Genomic DNA, 18,732 nt, shown 5'->3' on the forward strand with positions numbered 1-18,732 from the left:
TCACTGAGGGTGCAGGGCGCTGGGGGGGGCGCCCTGAGACGCAATAAAAACACCTTGGATGGTAAAAAAATTCATCACATATAGCTCCTGGGCTATATGGATGAATTTAACCCCTGCCAGAATACACAGAAAAACGGGAGATAAGGCCGCCGAGAAGGGGGCGGAGCCTATCTCCTCAGCACACTGGCGCCATTTTCCCTCACAGCTCCGTTGGAGGGAAGCTCCCTGGCTCTCCCCTGCAGTCACTACACTACAGAAAGGGTTAAAAAAGAGAGGGGGGCACTAATTAGGCGCAGTATTAAAAATACAGCAGCTATAAGGGGAAAAACACTTATAAGGTTATCCCTGTATATATATATATATATATAGCGCTCTGGTGTGTGCTGGCAAACTCTCCCTCTGTCTCCCCAAAGGGCTAGTGGGTCCTGTCCTCTATCAGAGCATTCCCTGTGTGTGTGCTGTGTGTCGGTACGTTTGTGTCGACATGTATGAGGAGAAAAATGATGTGGAGACGGAGCAGATTGCCTGTAATAGTGATGTCACCCCCTAGGGGGTCGACACCTGAGTGGATGAACTGTTGGAGGGAATTACGTGACAGTGTCAGCTCTGTATAAAAGACAGTGGTTGACATGAGACAGCCGGCTACTCAGCTTGTGCCTGTCCAGACGTCTCATAGGCCGTCAGGGGCTCTAAAGCGCCTGTTACCTCAGATGGCAGATATAGACGCCGACACGGATACTGACTCCAGTGTCGATGGTGAAGAGACAAATGTGACTTCCAGTAGGGCCACACGTTACATGATTGAGGCAATGAAAAATGTTTTACACATTTCTGATAATACGAGTACCACCAAAAAGGGGTATTATGTTCGGTGAGGAAAAACTACCTGTAGTTTTCCTGAATCTGAGAAATTAAATGAGGTGTGTGATGATGCGTGGGTTTCCCCCGATAACAACTGATAATTTCTAAAATGTTATTGGCATTATATCCTTTCCCGCCAGAGGTTAGGGTGCGTTGGGAAACACCCCCTAGGGTGGATAAAGCGCTCACACGCTTGTAAGAACAAGGGCTCTACCCTCTCCTGAGATGGCCGCCCTTAAGGATCCTGCTGATAGAAAGCAGGAGGGTATCCTAAAATGTATTTACACACATACTGGTGTTATACTGCGACCAGCAATCGCCTCAGCCTGGATGTGCAGTGCTGGGTTGGCGTGGTCGGATTCCCTGACTGAAAATATTGATACCCTAGATAGGGACAGTATATTATTGCCTATAGAGCATTTAAAAGATGCATTTCTATATATGCGTGATGCACAGCGGAATATTTGCCGACTGGCATCAAGTCTAAGTGCGTTGTCCATTTCTGCCAGTAGAGGGTTATGGAAACGACAGTGGTCAGGTGATGCGGATTCCAAACGGCATTTGGAAGTATTGCCTTATTAAGGGGAGGAGTTATTTGGGGTCGGTCTTTCAGACCTGGTGGCCACGGCAACAGCTGGGAAATCCACGTTTGTACCCCAGGTCGCCTCTCAACATAAGAAGACGCCGTATTATCAGGCGCAGTATTTTCGTTTGCAAGCGGGCAAAAGGTTCCTCATTTCTGCCCCGTGACAGAGGGAGAGGAAAAAGGCTGCAGAAATCAGCCAGTTCCCAGGAACAGAAGCCCTCAGTATGACGCTGGGGCTTTACAAGCAGAATCAGGCACGGTGGGGGCCCATCTCAATGAATTTCAGCGCGCAGTGGGCTCACTCACAAGTAGACCCCTGGATCCTTCAGGTGATATCTCAGGGGTACAAATTGGAATTCGAGACGTCTCCCCCTCACCGTTTCCTAAAGTCGGCTTTACCGATGTCTCCTTCTGACAGGAAGGCAGTTTTGGAAGCCATTCACAAGCTGTATTCCCAGCAGGTGATAATCAAGGTACCCCTCCTGCAACAGGGAACGGGGTATTATTCCACACTGTTGTGGTACCGAAGCCGGACGGCTCGGTGAGACCGATTCTAAATCTAAAATCTTGAACACTTACATACGGAGGTTCAAATTCAAGATTGAGTCACTCAGAGCAGTGATTGCGAACCTGGAAGAAGGGGACTACATGATGTCTCGGGACATCAAGGATGCTTACCTTCATGTCCCAATTTACCCTTCTCACCAAGGGTACCTCAGGTTTATGGTACAGAACTGTCACTATCAGTTTCAGACGCTGCCGTATGGATGGTCCACGGCACCCCGGGGTCTTTACCAAGGTAATGGCCGAAATGATGATACTCCTTCGAAGGAAGGGAATTTTAGTTATCCCTTACTTGGACGATTCCCTGATAAGGGTAAGATCCAGGGAACAGTTGGAGGTCGGTGTAGCACTATCTCAGGTAGTGTTGCGGCAGCACGATTGGATTCTCAATATTCCAAAATCGCAGCTGATTCCGACGACTCGTCTTCTGTTCCTAGGGATGATCCTGGACACAGTCCAGAAAAAGGTGTTTCTCCCGGAGGAGAAAGTCAGGGAGTTATCCGAGCTAGTCGGGAACCTCCTATAACCGAGCCAAGTCTCAGTACATCAATGAAATGGTTCTGGGAAAAATGGTGGCTTCCTACGAAGCAATCCCATTCGGCAGATTCCACGCGAGAACTTTCCAGTGGGACCTGCTGGACAAATGGTCCGGGTCGCATCTTCAGATGCATCAGCGGATAACCCTGTCACCAAGCACAAGGGTGTCTCTCCTGTGGTGGTTGCAGAGTGCTCATCTTCTAGAGGGCCGCACATTCAGGACTGGGTCCTGGTGACCACGGATGCCAGCCTGCGAGGCTGGGGAGCAGTCACACAGGGAAGGAATTTCCAGAGCTTATGGTCAAGCCTGGAGACATCACTTCACATAAATATCCTGAAGCTAAGGGCCATTTACAATGCTCTAAGCTCAGCAAGACCTCTGCTTCAAGGTCACCCGGAGTTGATCCATTCGGACAACATCACGGCAGTCACCCACGTAAACAGACAGGGTGACACAAGAAGCAGGGGGGCAATGGCAGAAGCTGCAAGGATTCTTCGCTGGGCGGAAAATCATGTGATAGCACTGTCAGCAGTATTCATTCCGAGAGTGGACAACTGGGAAGCAGACTTCCTCAGCAGACACGACCTCCACCCGGGAGAGTGGGGACTTCACCCAGAAGTCTTCCACATGTTTATAAAACTCGACAAGTATTGCGCCAGGTCAAGGGACCCTCAGGCATAGCTGTGGACGCTCTGGTAACACAGTGGGTGTACCAGTCAGTGTATGTGTTCCCTCCTTTGCCTCTCATACCCAAGGTACTGAGAATTATAAGATGGAGAGGAGTAAGCACTATATCCGTGGCTCCGGATTGGCCAAGAAGGACTTGGTAACCGGAACTTCAAGAGATGCTCACGGAGGATCCGTGGCCTCTACCTCTAAGAAGGGACCTGCTCCAGCAAGGACCCTGTCTGTTCCAAGACTTACCGCGGCTGCGTTTGACGGCATGGCGGTTGAACGCTGGATCCTGAAGGAGAAAGGCATTCCGGATGAAGTCATTCCTATCCTGATCAAAGCCAGGAAAGATATAACCGCAAAACATTATCACCGCATTTGGCGAAAATATGTTGCGTGGTGCGAGGCCAGTAAGGCCCCGACGGAGGAATTTTTCAACTAGGTCGATTCCTACATTTCCTGCAAACAGGAGTGTCTATGGGCCTGAAATGGGAGTCCATTAAGGTTCAAATTTCGGCCCTGTCAATTTTCTTCCAAAAAGAACTAGCTTCAGTCCCTGAAGTTCAGACGTTTGTGAAAGGGGTACTGTATATACAGCCTCCTTTTGTGCCTCCAGTGGCACCTTGGGATCTAAATGTAGTTTTTGGGTTCCAAAAGTCACATTGGTTTGAACCACTTAAATATGTGGAGTTAAAATATCTCACATGGAAAGTGGTCATGCTGTTGGCCCTGAATGTGGTGCCTGCGGCTACTAGGGACTTGGAGGACTCCAAGTTGCTAGACGTTGTCAGAGCCCTGGAAATATAGGTTTCCAGGACGGCTGGAGTCAGAAAATCTGACTCGTTGTTTATTCTGTATGCACCCAACAAGCTGGGTGCTCCTGCTTCTAAGCAGACTATTGCTCGTTGGATTTGTAGTACAATTCAGCTTGCACATTCTGTGGCAGGCCTGCCACAGCCAAAATCTGTAAAAGCCCATTCCACAAGGAAGGTGGGCTCATCTTGGGCGGCTGCCCGAGGGGTCTCGGCTTTACAGCTTTGCCGAGCAGCTACTTGGTCAGGAGCAAATACGTTTGTAAAATTCTACAAATTTGATACCCTGGCTGAGGAGGACCTGGAGTTCTCTCATTGGTGCTGCAGAGTCATCCGCACTCTCCCGCCCGTTTGGGAGCTTTGGTATAATCCCCATGGTCCTTACGGAGTCCCCAGCATCCACTTAGGACGTTAGAGAAAATAAGAATTTACTTACCGATAATTCTATTTCTCGTAGTCCGTAGTGGATGCTGGGCGCCCATCCCAAGTGCGGATTGTCTGCAATACTGGTACATAGTTATTGTTACCAAAAAATCTGGTTATTGCTGTAGTGAGCCATCTTTTCTAGAGGCTCCTCTGTTATCATGCTGTTAACTGGGTTTAGATCACAAGTTATATGGTGTGATTGGTGTGGCTGGTATGAGTCTTACCCGGGATTCAAAATCCTTCCTTATTGTGTACGCTCGTCCGGGCACAGTATCCTGAGGCTTGGAGGAGGGTCATAGGGGGAGGAGCCAGTGCACACCAGGTAGTTCTAAAGCTTTACTTTTGTGCCCAGTCTCCTGCGGAGCCGCCGCTATCCCCATGGTCCTTACGGAGTCCCCAGCATCCACTACGGACTACGAGAAATAGAATTATCGGTAAGTAAATTCTTATTTTTTTTGCAATGTTTCTTCTGTATTCTTTTTTCTTTGGACTATCCAATTTGGCAGCCTGAAAAAAATACATTCTCTCCCTAAAACACACCTGTTTTCGGGGACTTATTTCCCCTGCTTCAGGCATGAGAAAATCCCGGATAAGCGGCGGCTCGGCCGGTTTCTCATGGATAACTGAATAGTCCTGGCGCCTACAGTTACCTGCGGTCACTGACAGCAGGTAACTGAATTCCCCCCATAACCCAATTTTTACAGATAAGCGGCCAAGTAAGCCATTTCATGCACCTAGATTCTGCTCAGCAAGAGAAAAAACAAACTGTCAGCTCCTATCAATAGGTACAAATGTTCCATCCCAGCCATCAAGGCACAGAAAACCATAAATTTACCTGTAAAAATGGGCACAACTGTGTAAAGTTAGCTGCCGGAATTGGCAAAACAGCATTGGCACTGCCACTTGAAATCATTTTGAATTTGGGGGCATAATGCAAGGGAGATGAAACACTAATACCAGTCATTTCATATGAACTAATAACCCTTAGGAGTTTTTGACACAAAATGACATTTGCTTGTCATAACCCAACTCACTTGGAGTCACCATGTTGTACTACAGTAGTAAGTAACTACAAGTAACAGACATATAAAACACTTTAAAAGAAACAAAAACATTTATTTGTACAAAACTAGCATCAGTGTGAATTACAGCACATACAGAACCTGTAATTCCACTATAATCGAATGTTGCACCAGGCACTGTAAGTTCTTCCAACAATACAAAGTCATAAATAAATCCAGTAATCCCAAATGTTTTACTTTTTAGCATATGTAATCTTCATAGCGTGAGACGGCGTAATCTTAAATCCTTGAAGTGCATCACGCGCAGAGCCTGCCTGGTTCTCATTCTCAAATTCTACAAAAGAAATATCGTGTCTTCCAGGAACCAGACGCACTTCTTTGAAGCCAGGGAACCTGAGGGAAAGAAACATTAAATAATAATTACATAATTTGGAAGCAATCAAATACAGCAGTAACTTAGATTATACAGTAGTAGCAAAGGAAGACATAACTCAGTACAAAATTACATTTTGTATTGCTAGATCTGCTGAATCTGTCTCATAGCAAGCATTAGTAATACAAAGTAATCGCACATTCATTCAACGGATTAAAGTGGTGATGTGATCTAGTTTCCAACTTCAGTCAACAAGGTCAGGTGATGTCAGATCCGCAAACCAATGAGATTCAATGGAACGCTCTCTTGTGTACCCATTATTGATGCACTATCCCGACACTGTCATCACTTTGTTACTCGACTGATTGATACAAGCACGATAAGCATGTGTGCTATACATTTCCTCTGTTTCCAGGAATGAAAACTACATTTAGGTAGTGTATATTTAATTTTGTTTACTCAAATGAAAACCATCAACTTTACACAAGTCTTAGAACAACTGGAAAGCCAAATACACTTGGTGGCAGATTCAATAAGCCGTGGGACTTACTGCATGGCTGCAGCTCTGCCCCGAGCTATTAAATTGCTGCCCGCTACCCTGCAAGGTAAGTCCCAGAGAGTGCACTTAATGCTGATTTTTTTTCCTTGCAGCCTCTGCATCTGTAAAGAAAACTTTCCGTTAAGTGCGCCCTCTGGGGGCAATTCCATAGTTCCTGAAACCTAACATGACAGCTACGTGTTAACGCATGTTAGGTGTACCCATACATGGAATCTGCAAAGTAACTGATCAGCTGCGGGCATTGGTGGTAACTGAATCTGCTTCTTGGAGGCTGAATTCCAAACTTAACCTAAACTATATTGCATAGGCCCCAATAACACGAGTATGTGAGAGCTATACTGAGCATCTCTCTAAGGGGTAGATGTATTAACCTGGAGAAGGCATAAGGAAGTGATAAACCAGTGTTAAGTGCAAGGTGATAATGCACCAGCCAATCAGCTCCTAACTGTTAACTTACATATGGGAGCTGATTGGCTGGTGTGTTTATCACCTTGCATATATCACTGGTTTATCACTTCCTTAAGCCCTCTCCAGGTTAATACATCTGCCCCTAATTCTAGGTACTCTACATCCACTCATTACTGATCTAAGATATTCATGTAATATGCAACAGCGATACATCCATCTCATTCTGCAGGGCTGATCACATTTTATATTTTATTAATCGGACAACTGAATAAAATAGGAAATTAATATGTCTGAAATAAACTGTATAATACTTACTGGTTAAACAACATGGAAAGCATCATTTCATTGGTTTCCTCTGGTAGATTATTCAAGAAAAGGATGTAATTTGGCGGGTTGTCTGGCACCTAGTTTTATTGCAAGGTAAAAAGAAACGCAATTGAAAACACAATTGTAATAACAAGTACTGTAATTCTGTGTCACTAACTATTGGTGATACAGGGGGCTAACAGTAATAGTGGCACTTAAGGGTGAGGTTGTGGCACAAAGGGGATGCTGGACAAATACTAGCACTACAAGAACAAATAAAACAAAAAAAAACTAATTTGTATTCACAACTGTAAAATTAAGATTTTACTCACCGGTAAATCTATTTCTCGTAGTCCGTAGTGGATGCTGTGCACTCCGAAAGGACCATGGGGAATAGCGGCTCCGCAGGAGACTGGGCACAACTAAAGAAAGCTTTTAGGTCACCTGGTGTGCACTGGCTCCTCCCACTATGACCCTCCTCCAAGCCTCAGTTAGGACACTGTGCCCGGACGAGCTGACATAATAAGGAAGGATTTTGAATCCCGGGTAAGACTCCTACCAGCCACACCAATCACACCGTATAACTCGTGAAACTATACCCAGTTTAACAGTATGAAAACAACTGAGCCTCTCAACAGATGGCTCAACAATAACCCTTTAGTTAACAATAACTATGTACAAGTATTGCAGACAATCCGCACTTGGGATGGGCGCTCAGCATCCACTACGGACTACGAGAAATAGATTTACCGGTGAGTAAAATCTTATTTTCTCTGACGTCCTAGTGGATGCTGGGCACTCCGAAAGGACCATGGGGATTATACCAAAGCTCCCAAACGGGCGGGAGTGCGCGGATGACTCTGCAGCACCGAATGAGAGAACTTAAGGTCCTCCTCAGCCAGGGTATCAAATTTGTAGAATTTTGCAAACGTGTTTGCCCCTGACCAAGTAGCAGCTCGGCAAAGTTGTAAAGCCGAGACCCCTCGGGCAGCCGCCCAAGATGAGCCCACCTTCCTTGTGGAATGGGCTTTTTCTGATTTAGGATGCGGCAGTCCAGCCGCAGAATGCGCCAGCTGAATTGTGCTACAAATCCAGCGAGCAATAGTCTGCTTAGAAGCAGGAGCACCCAGTTTGTTGGGTGCATACAGGATAAATAGCGAGTCAGTTTTCCTGACTCTAGCCGTCCTGGAAACATAAATTTTCAAGGCCCTGACTACGTCCAGTAACTTGGAATCCTCCAAGTCCCTAATAGCCGCAGGCACCACAATAGGTTGGTTCAAGTGAAAAGCTGATACCACCTTAGGGAGAAACTGAGGACGAGTCCTCAATTCCGCCCTATCCATATGGAAAATCAGATAAGGGCTTTTACATGACAAAGCTGCCAATTCTGACACACGCCTGGCTGAAGCCAAGGCCAATAACATGACCACTTTCCACGTGAGATATTTTAGATCCACGGTTTTAAGTGGCACAAACCAATGTGATTTTAAGAAACTCAACACCACGTTGAGATCCCAAGGTGCCACTGGAGGCACAAACGGGGGCTGAATATGCAGCACTCCTTTAACAAACGTCTGAACTTCAGGTAGTGAAGCTAGTTCTTTCTGGAAGAAAATCGACAGAGCCGAGATCTGTACCTTAATGGAGCCTAATTTCAGGCCCATAGTCACTCCTGCTTGTAGGAAATGCAGAAAACGACCTAGTTGAAATTCCTCTATTGGGGCCTTTTTGGCCTCACACCAAGCAACATATTTCCGCCATATGCGGTGATAATGCTTTGCAGTTACATCTTTCCTGGCTTTAATCAGTGTAGGAATTACTTCCTCCGGAATGCCTTTTCCTTCAGGATCCGGCGTTCAACCGCCATGCCGTCAAACGCAGCCGCGGTAAGTCTTGGAACAGACAGGGCCCCAGCTGCAGCAGGTCCTGTCTGAGCGGCAGAGGCCATGGGTCCTCTGACATCATTTCTTGAAGTTCCGGGTACCACGCTCGTCTCGGCCAATCAGGAACCACGAGTATTGTTCTTGCTCCTCGTTTTCTTATTATTCTCAGTACCCTTGGTATGAGAGGCAGAGGAGGGAACACAAACTGACTGGTACACTCACGGTATCACTAGAGCGTCCACAGCTATCGCCTGAGGGTCCCTTGACCTGGCGCAATATCTCTCTAGTTTTTTGTTTAGGCGGGACGCCATCATGTCCACCTGTGGCCGTTCCCATCGATTTACAATCAGCGTGAAGACTTCTGGATGAAGTCCCCACTCTCCCGGGTGGAGGTCGTGCCTGCTGAGAAAGTCTGCTTCCCAGTTGTCCACTCCCGGAATGAACACTGCTGACAGTGCTAGTACGTGATTTTCCGCCCATCGGAGAATCCTTGTGGCTTCTGCCATTGCCATCCTGCTTCTTGTGCCGCCCTGTCGATTTACATGGGCGACTGCCGTGATGTTGTCTGACTGGATCAGTACCGGCTGGTGTAGAAGCAGGGATTTTGCCTGACTTAGGGCATTGTAAATGGCCCTTAGTTCCAGAATATTTATGTGTAGGGAAGTCTCCTGACTCGACCATAGTCCTTGGAAGTTTCTTCCCTGTGTGACTGCCCCCCAGCCTCGAAGGCTGGCATCCGTGGTCACCAGGACCCAGTCCTGTATGCCGAATCTGCGGCCCTCTAGAAGATGAGCACTCTGCAGCCACCACAGCAGAAACACCCTGGTTCTTGGAGACAGGGTTATTAGGCGATGCATCTGAAGATGCGATCCGGACCATTGGTCCAACAGGTCCCACTGAAAGATTCTGGCATGGAACCTGCCGAAAGGAATTGCTTCGTAAGAAGCCACCATCTTTCCCAGGACCTGCGTGCAGTGATGCACCGATACCTGTTTTGGTTTCAGGAGGTCTCTGACTAGAGATGACAGCTCCTTGGCTTTCTCCTCCGGGAGAAACACTTTTTTCTGGACTGTATCCAGAATCATACCCAGGAACAGTAGACGTGTTGTCGGAACCAGCTGTGATTTTGGAATATTCAGAATCCAACCGTGCTGGTGTAGCACCTCCTGAGGTAGTGCTACTCCCACCAACAACTGCTCCTTGGACCTCGCCTTTATTAGGAGATCGTCCAAGTACGGGATAATTAAAACTCCCTTTCTTCGAAGGAGTATCATCATTTCCGCCATTACCTTGGTAAACACCCTCGGTGCCGTGGAGAGTCCAAACGGCAGCGTCTGGAATTGGTAATGGCAATCCTGTACCACAAATCTGAGGTACTCCTGGTGAGGATAGTAAATGGGGACATGCAGGTAAGCATCCTTGATGTCCAGGGATACCATGTAATCCCCCTCGTCCAGGCTTGCAATAACCGCCCTGAGCGATTCCATCTTGAACTTGAATTGTTTTATGTATGTGTTCAAGGATTTCAAATTTAAAATGGGTCTCACCGAACCGTCTGGTTTCGGTACCACAAACAGTGTGGAATAGTAACCCCGTCCTTGTTGAAGTAGGGGCACCTTGATTATCACCTGCTGGGAATACAGCTTGTGAATTGCCGCTAGCACAGCCTCCCTGTCTGAAGGAGTAATCGGCAAGGCAGATTTTAGGAACCGGTGGGGTGGAGACGCCTCGAATTCCAGTTTGTACCCTTGAGATACTATTTGCAGGATCCAGGGATCCACCTGTGAGCGAGCCCACTGATCGCTGAAATTTTTGAGGCGGCCCCCCACCGTACCTGGCTCTGCCTGTGGAGCCCCACCGTCATGCGGCGGACTTGGAAGAAGCGGGGGAGGACTTTTGCTCCTGGGAACCTGCTGTTTGTTGCAGCCTTTTTCCCCTACCTCTGCCTCTGGACAGAAAGGACCCGCCTTTTCGACGCCTGTTTTTCTGAGTCCGAAAGGACTGTACCTGATAAAACGGCGCCTTTTTAGGCTGTGAGGGAACATGGGGTAAAAATGCTGACTTCCCAGCAGTAGCTGTGGAAACTAGGTCCGAGAGACCATCCCCAAATAACTCCTCACCCTTATAAGGCAAAACTTCCATGTGCCTTTTTGAATCTGCATCCCCTGTCCACTGGCGAGTCCATAAGCCTCTCCTAGCAGAAATGGACAATGCACTTATTTTAGATGCCAGCCGGCAGATCTCCCTCTGTGCATCTCTCATGTATAAGACTGAGTCTTTTATATGCTCTATGGTTAGCAGAATAGTGTCCCTGTCTAGGGTGTCAATATTTTCTGACAGGGAATCTGACCACGCAGCGGCAGCACTGCACATCCATGCTGACGCAATAGCTGGTCTAAGTATAATGCCTGAGTGTGTATATACAGACTTCAGGATCGCCTCCTGCTTTCTATCAGCAGGTTCCTTGAGGGCGGCCGTATCCGGAGACGGTAGTGCCACCTTTTTAGACAAACGTGTGAGCGCTTTAACCACCCTAGGGGGTGTCTCCCAACGTGACCTATCCTCTGGCGGGAAAGGGAACGCCATTAGTAACTTCTTAGAGATTACCAATCTTTTATCAGGGAAAGCCCACGCTTCTTCACACACTTCATTTAATTCTTCTGATGGGGGAAAAACTACGGGTAGTTTTTTCTCCCCAAACATAATACCCTTTTTAGTGGTACCTGGGTTTATATCAGAAATTTGTAACACCTCTTTCATTGCTTCAATCATGCAACGAATGGCCTTAGTGGACATTAGACTAGACTCATCGTCGTCGACACTGGTGTCAGTATCCGTGTCGACATCCGCGTCTGCCATCTGAGGTAGCGGGCATTTTAGAGCCCCCGATGGCCTTTGAGACGCCTGGACAGGCACGAGCTGAGAAGCCGGCTGTCCCGCATTTGGCATGTCGTCAAATTTTTTGTGTAAGGAGTCGACAAGTGCACGCAATTCCTTCCATAAGTCCATCCACTCAGGTGTCTGCCCCGCAGGGGGTGACATCCCTTCTATAGGCATCTGCTCCGCCTCCACATCATTATCCTCATCAAACATGTCGACACAGCCGTACCGGCACACCGCACACACACAGGGAATGCTCTAACAGGACAGGACCAACAAAAGCCCTTTGGGGAGACAGAGTGAGAGTATGCCAGCACACACCAGAGCGCTATATAATGCAGGGACTAACTGAATTATGTCCCCTATAGCTGCTGTTATATATACTGCGCCTAAATTTAGTGCCCCCCCCCCCCCCCCCCCCTCTCTTTTTTACCCTTTTCTGTAGTGTAGACTGCAGGGGAGAGCCAGGGAGCTTCCTTCCAGCGGAGCTGTGAGGGAGAAATGGCGCCAGTGTGCTGAATGAGATAGCTCCGCCCCTTTTTCGCGGACTATTCTCCCGCTTTTTTATGGATTCTGGCAGGGGTAATTATCACATATATAGCCTCTGGGGCTATATATTGTGGTATTTTTGCCAGCCAAGGTGTTTTTATTGCTGCTCAGGGTGCCCCCCCCCAAGCGCCCTGCACCCTCAGTGACTGGAGTGTGAAGTGTGTATGAGGAGCAATGGCGCACAGCTGCAGTGCTGTGCGCTACCTTGGTGAAGTCTGAGGTCTTCTGCCGCCGATTTTCCGGACCTCTTCTTGCTTCTGGCTCTGTAAGGGGGACGGCGGCGCGGCTCCGGGACCGAACACCAAGGCCAGTTCCATGCGGTCGATCCCTCTGGAGCTAATGGTGTCCAGTAGCCTAAGAAGCCCAAGCTAGCTGCAAGCAGGTAGGTTCGCTTCTTCTCCCCTTAGTCCCTCGCTGCAGTGAGCCTGTTGCCAGCAGGTCTCACTGTAAAATAAAAAATAAGATTTTACTTACCGATAAATCTATTTCTCATAGTCCGTAGTGGATGCTGGGGACTCCGTCAGGACCATGGGGAATAGCGGCTCCGCAGGAGACAGGGCACAAAAGCAAGCTTTTAGGATCACATGGTGTGTACTGGCTCCTCCCCCCATGACCCTCCTCCAAGCCTCAGTTAGGTACTGTGCCCGGACGAGCGTACACAATAAGGAAGGATCTTGAATCCCGGGTAAGACTCATACCAGCCACACCAATCACACCGTACAACTTGTGATTTGAACCCAGTTAACAGTATGATAACAAAGAAGTAGCCTCTAAAAAAGATGGCTCACAACAATAATAACCCGATTTTTTTGTAACAATAACTATGTACAAGTAATGCAGACAATCCGCACTTGGGATGGGCGCCCAGCATCCACTACGGACTATGAGAAATAGAATTATCGGTAAGTAAAATCTTATTTTCTCTAACGTCCTAGTGGATGCTGGGGACTCCGTCAGGACCATGGGGATTATACCAAAGCTCCCAAACGGGCGGGAGAGTGCGGATGACTCTGCAGCACCGAATGAGAGAACTCCAGGTCCTCCTCAGCCAGGGTATCAAATTTGTAGAATTTAGCAAACGTGTTTGCCCCTGACCAAGTAGCTGCTCGGCAAAGTTGTAAAGCCGAGACCCCTCGGGCAGCCGCCCAAGATGAGCCCACCTTCCTTGTGGAATGGGCATTTACAGATTTTGGCTGTGGCAGGCCTGCCACAGAATGTGCAAGCTGAATTGTACTACAAATCCAACGAGCAATAGTCTGCTTAGAAGCAGGAGCACCCAGCTTTTTGGGTGCCTACAATATAAACAGCAAGTCAGACTTTCTGACTCCAGCCGTCCTGGAATTATATATATATATATATATATATATATATATATATATATATATATATATATATATATATATATATATCAGGGCCCTGACAACGTCTAGCAACTTGGAGTCCTCCAAGTCCCTAGTAGCCGCAGGCACCACAATAGGTTGTTTCAGGTGAAACGCTGACACCACCTTAGGAAGAAACTGGGGACGAGTCCGCAGTTCTGCCCTGTCCGAATGGAAAATCAAATATGGGCTTTTGTAAGACAAAGCCGCCAATTTTGACAATCGCCTGGCCGAGGCCAGGGCCAACAGCATGGTCACTTTCCATGTGAGATATTTCAAATCCACAGATTTGAGTGGTTCAAACCAATATGATTTGAGGAATCCCAACACTACGTTGAGATCCCACGGTGCCACTGGAGGCACACAAGGGCTGTATATGCAATACTCCCTTGACAAACGTCTGGACTTCAGGAACTGAAGCCAATTCTTTCTGGAAGAAAATCTATAGGGCCGAAACTTGAACCTTAATGGACCCCAATTTGAGGCTCATAGACACTCCTGTTTGCAGGAAGTGCAGAAATCGACCTAGTTGAAATTTTTTCGTGGGGCCTTCCTGGCCTCACCCACGCAACATATTTTTACCACATGTGGTGATAACGTTGTGCGGTCACTTCCTTCCTGGCTTTGACCAGGTAGGTATGACCTCTTCCGGAATGCCTTTTCCCTTAGGATCCGGCGTTCAAACCGCCATGCCGTCAAACGCAGTCGCGGTAAGTCTTGGAACAGACAAGGTCCCTGCTGGAGCAGGTCCTTTCTTAAAGGCCGATGCCACGGTTCCTCTTGGAACAGACATGGTACTTGCTGAAAGCAAATCCCTTCTTAGCTCCCGAGGCCATTAGTCCTCTGTGAGCATCTCTTGAAGTTCCGGTTACCAAGTCCCTCTTGGCCAATCCGGAGCCACGAGTATAGTTATTACTCCTCTATGTCTTATAATTCTCAATACCTTGGTTATGAGAAGCAGAGGAGGGAACACATACACCGACTGTTACACCCACGGTGTTACCAGGACGTCCACAGCTATCGCCTGAAGGTCTCGTGACCTGGCGCAATACCTGTCCCATTTTTTGTTCGGGCGGGACGCCATCATGTCCACCTTTGGTCTTTCCCAACGGTTCACAATCATGCGGAAAACTTCCCGATGAAGTTCCCACTCTCCCGGGTGGAGGTCGTGCCTGCTGAGGAAGTCTGCTTTCCAGTCGTCCACTCCCGGAATGAACACTGCTGACAGTGCTATCACATGATTTTCCGCCTAGCGAAAAATCCTTGCAGTTTTGCCACTGCCCTCCTGCTTCTTGTGCCGCCCTTTCTGTTTACGTGGGCGACTGCCGTGATGTTATCCCACTGGATCAATACCGGCTGACCTTGAAGCAGAGGTCTTGCTAAGCTTAGAGCATTATAAATTTGCTCTTAGCTCCAGTATATTTATGTGGAGAGAATTCTCCAGACTTGATCACACTCCTTGTGTGACTGCTCCCCAGCCTCTCAGGCTGGCCTCCGTGGTCACGAGCATCCAATCCTGAATGCCGAATCTGCGGCCCTCTAGAAGATGAGCACTCTGTAATCACCACAGGAGAGACACCCTTGTCCTTGGATATAGGGTTATCCGCTGATGCATCTGAAGATGCGATCCGGACCATTTGTCCAGCAGAACCCACTGAAGGAGTTCTTGCGTGAAATCTGCCGAATGGAAGCGCTTCGTAATAAGCCACCATTTTTACCAGGACTCTTGTGCAATGATGCACTGACACTTTTCCTGGTTTTAGGAGGATCCCGATTAGCTCGGATAACTCCCTGGCTTTCTCCTCTGGGAGAAACACCTTTTCCTGGACTGTGTCCAGAATCATCCCTAGGACCAGCAGACGTGTCGTCGGAACAACTGCGGTTTTGGAATATTTAGAATCCACCCGTGCTGTCGTAGAACTACTTGAGATAGTGCTACTCCGACCTCCAACTGTTCTCTGGACCTTGTTCTTATCAGGAGGTCGTCCATTTTCTTTGAAGACGAATCCTCCTTTCGGTCATTACCTTGGTAAGGACCCGGGGTGCCTTGGACAATCCAACGGCATCGTCTTGAAACTGATAGTGACAGTTCTGTACCACGAACCTGAGGTACCCTTGGTGAGAAAAGGCAAATTTTGGGACATGGAGGTAAGCATCCCTGATGTCCCGGGACACCATATAGTCCCCTTGTTCTTTGCTATCACTGCTCTGAGTGACTCCATCTGGATTTGAACCCTTGTAAGTGTTCAAATTTTTCAGATTTAGAATAGGTCTCACCTAGCCTTCAGTACCACCATATAGTGTGGAGTAATACCCCTTTCCTTGTTGTCGGAGGGGTAATTTTATTATCACCTGCTGGGAATACAGCTTGTGAATTGTTTTCAATACTGCCTCCCTGTCGGAGGGAGACATTGGTACAGCAGACTACAGGAACCTGCGAGGGGGGAAACCTCTCGACATTCCAATCTGTACCCCTTGGATACTACTTGTAGGATCCAGGGGTCCTGTACGGTCCCAGCGTCATGCTGAGAACTTGGTAGAAGCGGTGGAGGGCTTCTGTTCCTGGGAATGGGCTGCCTGCTGCAGTCTTCTTCCCTTACCTCTATCCCTGGGCAGATAAGACTCTTATAGGGACGAAAGGACTGAGGCTGAAAAGACGGTGTCTTTTTCTGCAGAGATGTGACTTAGGGTAAAAAACGGTGGATTTTCCAGCAGTTGCCCTGGCCACCAGGTCCCATGGACCGACCCCAAATAACTCCTCCCCTTTATACGGCAATACATCTTTGTGCCGTTTGGAATCTGCATCACCTGACCACTGTCGTGTCCATAAACATCTTCTTGCAGATATGGACATCGCATTTACTCTTGATGCCAGAGTGCAAATATCCCTCTGCGCATCTCGCATATATAGAAATGCATCCTTTAAATGCTCTATAGTCAATAAAATACTGTCCCTGTCAAAGGTATCAATATTTTTAGTCAGGGAATCCGACCAAGCCACCTCAGCTCTGCACATCCAGGCTGAGGCGATCGCTGGTCGCAGTATAACACCAGCATGTGTGTGTATACTTTTTAGGATATTTTTCAGCCTCCTATCAGCTGGCTCCTTAAGTACGGCCCTATCCGTAGATGGTACCGCCACTTGTTCTGATAAGCGTGTGAGCGCCTTATCCACCCTGAGGGGTGTTTCCCACCGCGCCTTAACTTCTGGCGGGAAAGGGTATACCGCCAATAATTTTCTATCGGGGGAAACCCACGCATCATCACACACTTCATTTAATTTATCTGATTCAGGAAAAACTACAGGTAGTTTTTTCACCTCACACATAATACCCTTTTTTGTGGTACTTGGAGTATCAGAAATATGTAACACCTCCTTCATTGCCCTTAACGTGTGGCCCTAAAAGAAAATACGTTTGTTTCTTCACCGTCGACACTGAAATCAGTGTCCGTGTCTGGGTCTGTGTCGACCGACTGAGGTAAATGGGCATTTTACAGCCCCTGACGGTGTTTGAGACGCCTGGACAGATACTAATTTGTTCGCCGGCCCTCTCATGTCGTCAACCGGCTTGCAGCGTGTTGACATTGTCACGTAATTTCCATAAATAAGCCATCCATTCCGGTGTCGACTCCCTAGAGAGTGACATCACCATTACAGGCAATTTGCTCCGCCTCCTCACCAATATTTTCCTCATACATGTCGACACACACGTACCGACATACAGCACACACATAGGGAATGCTCTGATAGAGGACAGGACCCACTAGCCCTTTGGGGAGACAGAGGGAGAGTTTGCCAGCACACACCAAAACGCTATAATTATCCAGGGACAACCTTTATATAAGTGTTCCTCCCTTATAGCATTTTAATATATATACATATCGCCAAATCAGTGCCCCCCCTCTCTGTTTTAACCCTGTTTCTGTAGTGCAGTGCAGGGGAGAGCATGGGAGCCTTCCCACCAGCCTTTCTGTGAGGGAAAATGGCGCTGTGTGCTGAGGAGAATAGGCCCCGCCCCCTTTTCGGCGGGCTTCTTCTCTGGAGTTTTAGATATCTGGCAGGGGTTAAATACATCCATATAGCCTCAAGGGCTATATGTGATGTATTTTTCGCCATACAGGTATTATACATTGCTGCCCAGGGCGCCCCCCCCCAGCGCCCTGCACCCTCCGTGACCGCTGTGTGAAGTGTGCTGACAACAATGGCGCACAGCTGCAGTGCTGTGCGCTACCTGATGAAGACTGAGAGTCTTCTGCCGCCTGGTTCCGGACCTCTTCATCTGCAGCGTCTGCAAGGGGGGTCGGCGGCGCGGCTCCGGGACGAACCCCAGGGCGAGCCCTGTGTTCCAACTCCCTCTGGAGCTATGTCCAGTAGCCTAAGAATCCAATCCATCCTGCACGCAGGTGAGTTGAAAATCTCTCCCCTAAGTCCCTCGATGCAGTGAGCCTGTTGCCAGCAGGACTCACTGAAAATAAAGAACCTAAAAACTTTTTCTAAGTAACTCTTTAAGAGAGCCACCTAGATTGCACCCTTCTCGGCCGGGCACAAAAACCTAACTGAGGCTTGGAGGAGGGTCATGGGGGGAGGAGCCAGTACACACCATGTGATCCTAAAAGCTTGCTTTTGTGCCCTGTCTCCTGCGGAGCCGCTATTCCCCATGGTCCTGACGGAGTCCCCAGCATCCACTAGGACGTTAGAGAAAACCTAATTATATACTTTCTTTTTAGAAGCTCAGGAGAGCCCCTAGTGTGCATCCAACCTCGGCCGGGCACAAAATCTAACTGAGGCTTGGAGGAGGGTCATAGTGGGAGGAGCCAGTGCACACCAGGTGACCTAAAAGCTTTCTTTAGTTGTGCCCAGTCTCCTGCGGAGCCGCTATTCCCCATGGTCCTTTCGGAGATCCCAGCATCCAC

The 18,732-nt window shown here is 48.1% G+C and overlaps 1 protein-coding gene across 2 annotated transcripts in view; it reads right to left on the minus strand.

The window, feature by feature from the left end:
- Window positions 1-5,554: 5,554 nt before the first annotated feature.
- Window positions 5,555-18,732, minus strand: part of SNRPB2 (small nuclear ribonucleoprotein polypeptide B2) — a 42,457-nt gene continuing 29,279 nt past the window's right edge. For both annotated transcript variants that reach the window (XM_063918522.1, XM_063918523.1), the window contains exons 6-7: window positions 7,137-7,225; window positions 5,555-5,874 (exon numbers count right to left, since the gene is read on the minus strand). In XM_063918522.1, the coding sequence (XP_063774592.1) occupies window positions 5,715-5,874; window positions 7,137-7,225 (249 nt within the window). In that variant the 3' untranslated portion in view covers window positions 5,555-5,714. The remainder of the gene's footprint in view (window positions 5,875-7,136; window positions 7,226-18,732) is intronic.

The sequence above is a fragment of the Pseudophryne corroboree genome, chromosome 4 (genome assembly GCF_028390025.1).
Source record: "Pseudophryne corroboree isolate aPseCor3 chromosome 4, aPseCor3.hap2, whole genome shotgun sequence".
NCBI classification, from domain to species: domain Eukaryota; kingdom Metazoa; phylum Chordata; class Amphibia; order Anura; family Myobatrachidae; genus Pseudophryne; species Pseudophryne corroboree.